Source organism: Bactrocera neohumeralis, chromosome 2, assembly GCF_024586455.1.
Source record: "Bactrocera neohumeralis isolate Rockhampton chromosome 2, APGP_CSIRO_Bneo_wtdbg2-racon-allhic-juicebox.fasta_v2, whole genome shotgun sequence".
Taxonomy (NCBI): domain Eukaryota; kingdom Metazoa; phylum Arthropoda; class Insecta; order Diptera; family Tephritidae; genus Bactrocera; species Bactrocera neohumeralis.
Window position 1 is genome coordinate 67212011 of NC_065919.1, and position 12778 is coordinate 67224788.

General features: G+C 30.2%; 1 protein-coding gene across 7 annotated transcripts in view; it reads left to right on the top strand.

Moving 5' to 3' along the window:
* LOC126766518 (sodium/potassium-transporting ATPase subunit alpha) overlaps positions 1 to 12778 on the top strand; it is a 90032-nt gene that overhangs the window by 62272 nt on the left and 14982 nt on the right. For 2 of the 7 annotated variants that reach the window (XM_050484284.1, XM_050484296.1), the window contains 6 exons: positions 440 to 520; positions 4306 to 4437; positions 4507 to 4773; positions 4850 to 6631; positions 6757 to 6972; positions 9345 to 9439. In XM_050484284.1, coding sequence (XP_050340241.1) covers positions 440 to 520; positions 4306 to 4437; positions 4507 to 4773; positions 4850 to 6631; positions 6757 to 6972; positions 9345 to 9439 — 2573 coding nt within the window. Of the gene's footprint in view, positions 1 to 439; positions 521 to 4305; positions 4438 to 4506; positions 4774 to 4849; positions 6632 to 6756; positions 6973 to 7338; positions 7434 to 9344; positions 9440 to 12778 lie in introns of all 7 variants that reach the window. The other 5 variants (XM_050484312.1, XM_050484304.1, XM_050484287.1 and 2 more) reach the window with 3 other exon arrangements.

The following is a 12778-nucleotide window of genomic DNA, read 5'->3' on the forward strand; positions in this document are numbered from 1 at the left end:
CATACGTTAATACATTTTCGTACTTATTTATATACACACATACATATATTTCAAATTAGATTTTTATAACTTATATAACTACTATTTAGCATAAAATTGCATGATATCTTATTTACTTAGACCGACTTTATAGATATTCATATACATACATATTATATATATTTATTTTATTACACATCATATGCGTTATAAACAGTTTTCATCGCATTTTTTACAATTTTATAATTTTTCTCTTATTTTCCCCTGCCATCATCTCGTATCATGCCTGCCTTACGTACCATTGTGTTGCATTGCGTTCCGTTACGTTGCGTTCTATTGCGTATTTGTACGTTGTTCCGTTATTGTGCTCGTTCAAAATCCAACGCTAAATGTGTTCCCGTTATTGTTGTCTATAATAATTGTATTTGTTATACGCTCAATTGTTGATCCGATTCTATAGCATGGGAGAGCGGACTCTTATCGTATCGCCACGGTTATACCAACCGATGACGACAATCGTACAGCCGATGGTCACTTAAAGGTAAATATATACAGCACAAAACTGTACACTTGTCATATTTATTATTACAAAAACGTCATACACACATACACACACACACAAACTCATATATGTTTCCGCTAATAAATATACCACATGCAGTCTTATATACCATATTATCTACTTACCTACTATATACACATGTAGGTACATACATATGTACATATCTACAATTTATCATAAATTTTCAAGTTCATGCGCTCTTCGTTATCTTTGCTTGTTGGTTTGTTGGCTATTGTCGCATTTTAAAAATCAATTTATTTACTCAAACTAACATAATTAGACATAAAAATATATGGCTCACTTGGTAGTATATAGGAAGCGTATTTATAAATAGCTGTCAAGCGGTACAGTCAATAAATAGAAAGTTATTGAAATTATATAGAAATATGCCTCAAAAAATAGAAAATGTTGAAACTGTTCAAATATATAATAAAATTGTGTCAAAAATATTTAAAAAAATTAAATATAAAGAAATTTTTATAATTAATAGTAAATATTTTATATGAAATATTAAAAAATCGTGAATTAAATTCTCTGAAAAAAATGTAAAAAATAATTGCAACAAAAGCTTAATTAAATCTACAATATTTTCTTTATAAAAATAGACACTTCTGCCACATTTTAGGTTTTTATTTTATTATCTATGTGGTTGCCAGCTCGGTTCATTTCGAATACATTCTATGTACTTACATGCTCTCGTATCCACTTAAAATTGTTTATTATATTTTTGAGCGTTTTATTTTTAAATATTATTAATTCTTTCAGACAGCTTTTGCTTGCGATTTCATTGACACGTTTTCGTTTTCTTTCTTGGCTTTTATTCTGTCTCGTAATTACATAGTATATGGTTCAAAATTGTCTATTAATAATTATTCCGTTTACTTGTTCATTATTTAACCATTTTTTGATAATTTCTTATATGAAAATACACAGATTAGAAATAAATACTAAAAGAATTACTGTTTAAAAAACGACAACTCTAAAACTAACTAAAAAATCTGTGTTAAGTAAGTTAGAGTGGTCAAAGCTCCACTCAAACATATTATAGGCGCTAAAATGTAGGCAACGTTTCTTTGACATATTATGCTCTTCAGTTACAAAAACTGTGTTGGAAAAGTAACAACTAACTATTTCAGCCTTTAATTAGTTTTTTCCTTTGCAACTGCGCTGACTTACCAACAAAATATAGCGCCTAAAATATATCAAAATTTCCTCTGTATGCACAGTTATATAAAAAAATAATAATTGTCGCTGAAAATCTCATTGCTTTTACTGCAGTATTTTCATGTTTTCATTTCTTTATTTTTATTGCACTAAGTTTAAAAATACTTATTGTATTGCGTCTCGTCTCGTCTGTGGGATTATATTAGACTTTCATATGCAAAGTTTCATGTCAGTCTGCGACACAGTCAAAGGCAGCGAGCGTACGTGTGGGCGTTGAGCATCATTATTGCTATATTGAGCGACCGGCTGGCTGGCTGGCTGCTACCGATTGACTGACGTGTGCACTTCCGAGGTCATAAGTAATGAAAACAGCAGCCAAAAATTGTTTGTACTGCGGGGTGGGAAGGAAGATAATTATAAAAACTTGAAGAAGAAGCAGAATTTTGGGAAGATAATTATAAAAATTAGAAAAAGAAATTGGGGAAATAATTAGGATTGGAATAAATATTAGTGTTTTGTATTATTTTTAGCTCCGCGTCTAGAACCCAATTTTTGAGAAATAATTATTGCTCATGTTTAATATTGCAGAAATTTGGTTTTCTTTAAAATGCTTGTAATTTCAAGCCACATTCGAGAGACCGATTAATTTAAAAAAAAGCCTCGCAAGTCATTGTTAGTAATATATTTAGTAAATCTTATTTATAATTGCGCCGAAAAGTTGCTATGAAATTATAAATTTTAATTAATTAATCATAAAGATTAAAAGTATGAGCTACATTTTATATAAAATTGAATACTAAAATTTATATATAATATTTTCAAAATTTAATTGTGTTAAAAATGTAGATATTTGGGTATGGAAATTAATAACAATTTGACAACAATTTTTTTGTTTAGTTTTAATTTCTTTTTAATAAATGTGCCATTTTTTCCTAGTTAATAATTTTTAATCAAAATTGCTTATTTTAATAATTTTATTGCTAATATTTTTTTCTTTAATTTTAAATTTAATGATTATTATTTTTTATTTTAATTTATAATAATTTTAGAAAACTTTTTTTGCAATATACTATAAAACAAATAATTATATATTATTAAATAATTCTATATATATTTTACATATGAATAAAAAAAAATTTCTAATTTTATTGCTATTTTTGATGTTTGATTTTATTTTTTTTTATTTTTTTATTATTTTTTTTTTTATTTTTTTAATAAAATTATAAAATTTTAATGTTTTTTTTCTTTATTTTAGTTAAAAAATTTTAATTTTTATTTATTTACTTTTTTTGCAATATATAATACAAATAATTATATAATATTAAATATATATATATATTTTTAATATTAAAAAAAAATTTTGTATTATTATTTTTGTGTTTTATTTTTTTTTTATTATTTTTTTTTTTTTTATTAATTTTAATTTTTTTTTTCTTGATTAATTTTAATAATATATTTTCTTATATTTTTTTTAATATTAATTTTGTATTTTCTTTTTTTTATTAATTATTTTTGTTTAATAAAATACAATTTTTATATATTCTTTATTTTTTGCTATTTTGTCTTTAATTTAATTTTGTTTTGAATTTGTTTATATATTTATGTTTTTATTTTGATATACATACATACATATACATATGTACATATGTATGTATATATTTTTTTTTAATAAAATATAATTGTAATGTCTCTTTTCTTGAAAAATTTTGCGATTTTCACTATTACTTTCCACTATTCATACATAAATATTTCTAAATTTTTAATTATAATTTTTATTTTTATTTTAATTTTTTAAATAATTTATTTATTTATCATTTATTAATTTTTTTTATAAATAAAAATAATTTTAATAATATGTTCTGTTCTTGAAAAATTTTGATAGTTTTACTATTAGTTGAAATTGATGTGCTATCCCACCATTCATTCATAAATGTTTCATATTAATACACCTAACCTCACTTTACCAATGTTCCAAAACCGTTTGAGTATTTGTACTTTGTTATTTAAATGTTGCTTGTACTGATGCATGTGCATATGCGCGGTAAGTAAGCTAGCGTAGTTTTGTGGAATATTTAAATATTTGTTTTCCACGCTTGTACTAGATCTATAATTAAATAGTAGTTAATCTGCCTTATCTCGACATCTACTCAACAGTAGTTAATATTGCCTCCAGTAATGATTTACTAATGACAATAACGAAAATTCATTAATCAGACAGTAAAAACACTAAGTATTATTAACAAAAATAGCGGTTATCAGCGGCGACATTAAAAATCTGTTTAAGAAACCCTAATTACTAATCCAATTTGGTATGATATACTCGGTGTGCGGTGCCTATAAAGTGCTCGACGAAGGACAAATATACAAATACACACACAAATTTGGTGCTAAGAAGTAATTAACAATGAAAGTGGCATTAAGTGAGAAAGAAAGACTTACAATTTCTCTGGGCATTTTCTACATTGCAATCTAACGGTGTTGGCGTATAAAAAGCGTTTTTTTTAGACGCTATATGTATTTAAAAAAACGCTTTCTTAAGTCAAACGTTTTCATACATTTATTAATATATAAATTATTTTATTTCTCTTACCCATATGCAGTCTAAACGCAGGATGCCACCAAAACCGGCTAAAAAGGAGAATCTTGAGGATCTCAAACAGGAGTTAGATATCGATTTTCATAAAGTCACTCCTGAAGAACTGTATCAGCGCTTTCAGACGCATCCAGAGAATGTAAGTAACGATTTATAGACACGCTAGCTGCAGTTATACATTAATCGATATTAATTGTACCAATGACAGGGTCTGAGTCACGCCAAAGCCAAGGAGAATCTTGAACGAGATGGCCCTAATGCGCTTACACCACCCAAACAAACACCCGAATGGGTGAAATTCTGTAAGAATTTATTCGGCGGTTTCGCCATGTTGCTGTGGATCGGTGCTATACTTTGCTTCGTGGCCTACTCCATTCTGGCCAGTACCAGCGAAGAGCCCTCAGACGATAACTTGTATCTGGGTATCGTACTTTCGGCTGTAGTCATAGTTACCGGTATTTTCTCATACTATCAGGTGCGTAACACATTCGCAAGTGCATAATTTGTTCAAATATATGACTAAATAATTTTATGTTTTATGTTCCGTACAGGAATCGAAAAGTTCAAAGATCATGGAATCGTTCAAAAACATGGTGCCCCAATTCGCTACTGTCATTCGTGAAGGTGAGAAGCTCACCTTACGCGCTGAAGACTTGGTGTTGGGTGATGTGGTTGAAGTGAAGTTCGGTGATCGTATCCCAGCTGATATACGTATCATTGAGGCGCGCAACTTCAAAGTGGACAACTCATCGTTGACCGGCGAATCTGAGCCACAGTCACGTGGACCTGAATTTACACATGAAAATCCATTGGAAACTAAGAATTTGGCTTTCTTCTCTACCAACGCCGTCGAGGGCACCGCCAAGGGTGTTGTCATCAGCTGTGGTGATCACACTGTAATGGGTCGTATTGCTGGTTTAGCTTCGGGTTTGGATACTGGCGAGACACCAATCGCCAAGGAAATTCATCATTTCATTCACTTGATTACCGGTGTCGCCGTATTCTTGGGCGTGACATTCTTCGTTATCGCTTTCATCTTAGGTTACCATTGGTTGGATGCTGTTATCTTCTTGATCGGTATTATTGTAGCGAACGTGCCCGAAGGTCTGTTGGCCACCGTGACTGTATGTCTGACATTGACTGCCAAGCGTATGGCATCGAAGAATTGTTTGGTAAAGAATTTGGAAGCTGTGGAAACATTGGGATCCACCTCGACCATTTGCTCCGATAAGACCGGCACCCTCACCCAAAATCGTATGACCGTCGCTCACATGTGGTTTGATAATCAAATCATCGAGGCCGATACAACTGAAGATCAGTCGGGTGTGCAATACGATAGAACCAGCCCTGGCTTCAAGGCGCTCTCTCGCATTGCTACCCTCTGTAATCGTGCCGAATTCAAAGGCGGTCAAGAAGGTGTACCAATTTTGAAGAAGGAAGTTAGCGGTGATGCCTCCGAAGCGGCGCTGCTTAAATGCATGGAATTGGCGCTGGGCGATGTTATGAATATACGCAAACGTAACCGCAAAATCGCTGAAATTCCATTCAATTCGACCAACAAATACCAAGTGTCCATTCATGAAACTGAAGATCCCAGTGATCCACGCTATTTGCTTGTCATGAAGGGTGCACCCGAACGTATCTTGGAGCGTTGCTCAACCATTTTCATTAACGGCAAAGAAAAGGTATTGGACGAAGAGATGAAGGAGGCCTTCAATAATGCTTATATGGAGCTTGGTGGTTTGGGTGAGCGTGTGCTCGGTTTCTGCGACTTCATGCTGCCCTCCGATAAATACCCAACTGGCTTCAAATTCAACACAGACGATGTTAACTTCCCCATTGATAATTTGCGTTTCGTCGGCTTAATGTCCATGATTGATCCACCACGTGCAGCTGTACCCGATGCCGTCGCCAAGTGCCGTTCAGCCGGTATTAAGGTTATTATGGTTACTGGTGATCATCCAATCACAGCTAAGGCTATTGCCAAATCGGTGGGTATCATTTCGGAGGGTAATGAAACTGTTGAGGATATCGCACAGCGCTTGAACATCCCTGTCTCGGAAGTTAACCCACGTGAGGCCAAGGCAGCTGTTGTGCATGGTGCTGAATTACGTGATGTTACACCCGAACAGTTGGATGATATTCTGCGCTATCACACTGAGATCGTGTTCGCACGTACCTCGCCTCAACAGAAACTGATCATTGTGGAGGGTTGCCAACGTATGGGCGCTATTGTGGCTGTGACCGGTGATGGTGTTAATGATTCACCAGCGTTAAAGAAAGCCGATATCGGTGTTGCTATGGGTATTGCCGGCTCTGATGTATCCAAGCAGGTGAGTGATGTGCACAAGGCTAGGCGCAATGGTGTAGTGTTAATGGAAAATCAAAATCAATTTATTTTTATTAATTGCAAACTCGAGTATGATTTAATATATTTGTGTAATTCGTTTTTGTGCAGGCTGCTGACATGATTTTGCTCGATGACAACTTCGCTTCGATTGTGACAGGTGTTGAAGAGGGTCGCTTGATTTTCGATAACTTGAAGAAATCCATTGCCTACACACTCACCTCCAACATTCCCGAAATCTCACCATTCTTGGCATTCATCCTCTGCGACATACCACTGCCACTGGGTACCGTTACCATTTTGTGCATCGATTTGGGAACCGACATGGTAAGTGTGACACTGTTCGATTAACAAACTTATATAGTACTTTTTGTGGTTGTGCGAAAAAAACTGTATTGTTTTCCAATTGAGTTAATTTAGTTACGATTTTTTTTAAATAATTTAAACAATTTCTTTTGGGACAATGATTTTAAATTTATTTTGTATAAAATTAATGGACATAAATATTAAATGAAGGGGTATAAATCGTAAAAAATACACATACAAATAAGTAAAAGCATAGCAAGTTAGCGCTAGGTAGGTTAAATTTAGCATAATTACAACAAAACATGTGATAATATTATAAATATAAACCTCATGAATATATATATGTACACACGAAAACGCAAATGGCGCACATAAACGAATGCATAGGTGCCTGCGATATCACTCGCTTACGAAGAAGCCGAATCGGACATAATGAAACGACGCCCACGCAGTCCGCTCTTCGATAAACTGGTCAACGAAAGGTAAACGAAGGCTTCATTTGTCAAATAATAATAGAAAAACGCTTCATACGCGTGTGTATGTAACTGCATAAACGTGCTACAACAACTCAGGCTTGAATCATGGTGAAAACTGGTCTATTTCCGTTATTGCTAAAAAAAATATACAAACATATACATATATGTATTGCTACGATCTCGAAATGTGTTGCTACATGACAGCTATTACTTCCAACTTCTACATACATACATATCTACATGTGTACGCTAAATGCCGCTTAAATGCAGGCAACAAAACTATTGCTAGAAAAACGATGCTCTCTTTTCTTAGTGTTACATTACTGCTTTAAATATAAGCTGAAGCGGTGCTATAATACCATAAAATCAGCTTGACTCCATACTTTACGTTAGCTTTAATATGTACGCTTCAAATTTATATATATTTTGTAAAATATATTCAGAATAAATATGAATCTGTTAAATGTGAATCAAACTTTATGGAATTTTCGACGAAAAAATTTCACACGCAACTTAAATGTCAACTAAACGAACAGCAATGTCGGTATTGGATGCAAAGTGGGGAAACGCTGCTGCTGAACGTGTAAAATAATGTATGAGACACTACATAATTTCCTTAGCTTAGCCACTAAATATCGGAACGGTGCTATCTATGAACTCGCTAAACTCTTTAAATGTGCTCTTATACAAAAATATTACTTATTCATAAATGTAAAAAAAATCGTATAGGTTATGTGGCTTTAAGCGTAATAGTATACCGTTAGCTCTTAAGTGTTACTAATCCGAATATTGACAAAAAAAACTCATCTGTTACTAATTAAAAAAAATGTGTAAAAAATAGTTTTAAGTGTATTTCAATGTATTTAGGTTAAGAAACGTTTAGGCTCAACAGTTTAGTTATAAGTTGATTTATATCTATACACTTAGCTCTCTCTCTATTCGCGCTACGAATTTCGTTTATCAGTAATACTCGCTACATATACTCGTATAATTTTTAAGTTCTAACCATTTATAAATGTTGTGCTAATGTTCAATGAAATTATGTTTCGGTTGGTTGAATTTTTAGCAAAATTTGTAATAATTCACAGTTTGTATTAAGTTGTAGTTTGGAAGTAAAAAATGTGCACTTTCTTAAAACACATTTACGAAGAAATCATCTGCGCCGTTTGCCACGAAACAACATTGTTACCTAAAAGTTTCTTCTTTGGCATTTCAAATATGCAGAAAGGGATTCTTTTTAGAGATTTTCTGCAATTAATTGTAGTTATGTCTATTTCTTTAACAGAAAGAATAGAAGAAATAGTTTGTTTAATTTTTCGGAAACGTTTTCGAAACGCACTAATTACTTTAAAGTATTGTTAAAGTGTTTCCGAAATGTCTAAAGTCAAACAATTACTTTTTTATAATTTCGGAGTTTACTCCGAAACTGTAATTGACTAGTTTTTTCGCTAAAACACTTAAACCACTATCACATACTCCAAAAATGCCTTTCAAGTCATGTTGTTACGTTTCGGAGTTTACTCCGAAACTGTATTTGACCAGTTCTTTCGCTAACATTAAAGTGAATACTATGGAAATCATACCTCGAACCCGAAAATTTTATATTGTGTATAGTTAAAACTATTTTTTAAATAAAAAATAAAAATTTTTATGAAAAATCTTCCACTCCGTTTTCACCGCTTTTATTTCATTGAACGTTAGTGTCTTGCGTCGGCTGCCGCCGATGGTTCAACCAAATACATAAGTTTTTAACATTACTTTCGTTTATATCTCTATCATACAAGTACTCGTACAAATGTGTAAAATCTTTTATTTACATTCCTTATTGTCAGCGTTACATACTCGTACTATTACCTTCAAACATACATGTATTTAAAAAACTTTTTTGTTCATATATTATTGAAATATAATAACTAGGTGCCTGCCATTTCCTTGGCTTATGAAGCTGCTGAGGCCGATATTATGAAGCGTCCACCACGTGATCCATTCAACGATAAATTAGTCAATTCAAGGTGCCAAAATTATGCAAAAACCACAAGTGTTTTGCAATTTCTATACAATATTAATAATGTATAAGACAGCGGTTTTCAATCTAAAAAAATTGGTTTAAATATGATTTTTTTGTAATGCAAATAATTACTAGAATTTTAGTTCCTCGTCGTGTATACATTACTATAATGCAACGACTTTTCGCATAAATCTCTTAAAAAATAACTTAAATGCTGAAATTCTTCTGTTATGCTCCCAAATTTACAGATTGAAAACCGCTATTTCCTTTGCTGTGCAAGCAGATCCTAAAATTAATAATGAAAGTGGTTCCCCCAACAATTACTAACGTGCTCGATTAATAGTGCCTGTTGTTCTAATTAATTTTTTTGTTTATTAATTTTTTGGGTTAAACTATAACTCCACCATAACAAATATGGCTGGTTTGAAAATGAAAATGAAAAAAAATAACATTTAACTTTTCATTTTGAATATTTTAATTTAGCAGTTGTTTAGTTTCTCCTTTAATATAATCCATATTTATAAATGTTTTCTTCATATTGTTCAAACTCACCCTCACCATATGGTGTAAAGCGTAAATTAAACTAACATTCAACAATTGTTGTTGTAACTAATTGTAAGCAATTTTTTGTTGTAATTATATGAGTCCAATCGAACAAAATCATCATTATGCGGCAGCATATCATCAACATCATCATCATCGTTCAACGCAGTTAATCAACATCATCACTGACAACAATAACATTTACTAAATGTCTACATGTTGTTTTTTGTATTATTGTAATTTGTCGCAATTCTTAATTTTAACCTCAGTAAACACATACTCAAATGTACAAGTTCACAATGGTGTATTTACTTAATCCATTAATATATGTTTCTCATTGTTCGAACATTAAAATATTATATACATATTTATATATACTATGATTTGTATTTGTTTATGGTATAATTATTTTATTTTAATTTTTTTCGATTTAATGATTTGTGTTACATTTTATTGACTCATATTAATTTCTTTTTATATTTCATTTTTTAAATTAATTTAACTGTTTGAACGCGCTTCATATATTCAATGTAACAATATATGCATATGTATACATACACAGTGTACTGTTATGTAATTATTAATGTTTTAAACAACGGTATTATGTGTAAATATGAGTTTCTTGTCAAAAAGCCAATTTCGAAAATCTAAAAAAATGCATTCATTCTGCGAATAACCGTTATCATTATCGCATATCAATTCGGAAAATTGTAACGGCAACCATGAAAGCGGTGGTGAAGTTGTATTTTCAGTTTTAACTGAGAGGATTACCCAAATTCATAAAAAAAAATCGGTAGTTCTCTTACAATACACACCTCAAAAAATATTTTCTGTCTCTACAACAACATACAAAACTTAACAAGAAAAACAGAATTTTTGGAAAACCACAAATATCATAAAAATCAATAGTTCAAACATGCTTGGAGATTTTAGAAGACGCGCAATTGTTTTCAGAAACGTTCAAAACACGTTCAATCGTTGTAATATTAAACAGAAAATCGATAACTCGATTATTGTGCATTCCAAAAATCTTTTATACGAAAAATTTTCAACATCATATATTTTTAAAATTATTCAAAATTATTTAGCTGACAAACCCTTATACAATTTTATATTGTAAATAATTTTAACAATAATTGAGCGCATAAAGTCGAAAATATTATAAATAATAATGTCAAAATGTCATAAAAACGAACAGTTCAAAAATGTTTGTAGATTTTAGAAGACCTGCAACTGTTTTGATAACTCGATTATTCTACATTTCATAATCATTAGGTTGATGTAAGATTCGGTTTATTTAAGCGCTCTTAAGATTTTATTTTGAAAACTAAAAAAAAAATTAAAATTAAATTTTAAGGATTTTCAAATCTTTTGCAAATTCTCAATTTTATTAAAAACAAGTGTGAACACAGCATTCTAGTTTTTGAAGACTGCAAACATGCTTTCTGGTTTTTGTACATATTTTTTCATAATACCGTTGTCTAAAACAATAAAAAAACTCCAATTTACTCACCAATATCTCTATAAATCTCAATGTGTCGCAGCAGAAATATGTCAGTCTGGCATCTATGACAAACCTGCTAAGCATTCAATACATGTCATGTGTTTTTTAATTAATCACAAACACACACTATTGTTTTTGTGTCATATACAAGCATAAATGTTTGAGCAAATCTAAGTAACACCCTGTAAACTCATTGTATAAACATTTGTTAACATCAAGCGCCAATTTACTGCAAAATTTAACCGCAAATTATAATTTGAAAATATACTAAAAAAATATAATAAAATTTTTAAACAATAAGCATTGAACTTTTCAATGTGTTTAAGCGCAAATTTTTAATTTTTTATTTATTTTATTTTTTTCAATTTTAAGTTTTTTTAATTTATTGTTTTTTATATATTTTTTTCTTTTTTTTTTCTAATTAAAATTTTTCTTCCTCCACATTTCATCTTATATAAAACATTCTCGCTCTCCTCTCTCTCTCTCTCTGTCTACCTATTGGCTACACATTTTATAGATATATTTTATTCTGTTCGTTGTTTGGTACCAGAAGTAAATTGTGTGTTGATGTGCGCATTCCAAATATACATATTTTTAAGTACAAATTCCACCAAATTCTGAAATTGTTTGTGTTTTCTTTTTCAAAAATTGCAACTGTTTCATATATAATTTAGTTACTATTTTTACTGTAAACTGTGAAATTGGCAGCTGCAAAGACAATTAAAATATTTATGTTTTTGTTTTTGTAGTGCACAATTGTTTGTGGGAAAATGTGTAAATACTCTTTCAAAACAGCAAATTATATATGATTTGAAATTTTTTTTAATATAAAAGTGAATTAAAGAAAAGTTTTATGAAAGTATTTGCTAGGGAAAATCAATAAAATATTTGGTACATACATACATATATGATAAGAAACGCGTATGTATATATATTTCTGAAATAGGCACGTTATGACATGATTTTAGAAAATTTTTTTGCCAAAGTTTTGTTTTTTTTATATGTAACTCAAAATATATTTTTTCCTTCATTTTTTTTTTAAATTTTTCTGTTAATTTAAAATTTTTTAAATTATTATTTTTTTTTTTATTTAAAATGTAATTTTTTTGTTAATTTTAATTTTTTTATTTAAATTTTTTTAATTAAAATTTTTTTAAATTAAATTTGTTTTTTCATTTTTTTGTTTAAAATGTATTTTTTTTTTGTTAAACTTAATTTTTTTTTATTTTAAAATTATTTTTTTATTATATTACAATTTTTTTTATATTTTTTTTAACATTAAATTTAAAAATTTTT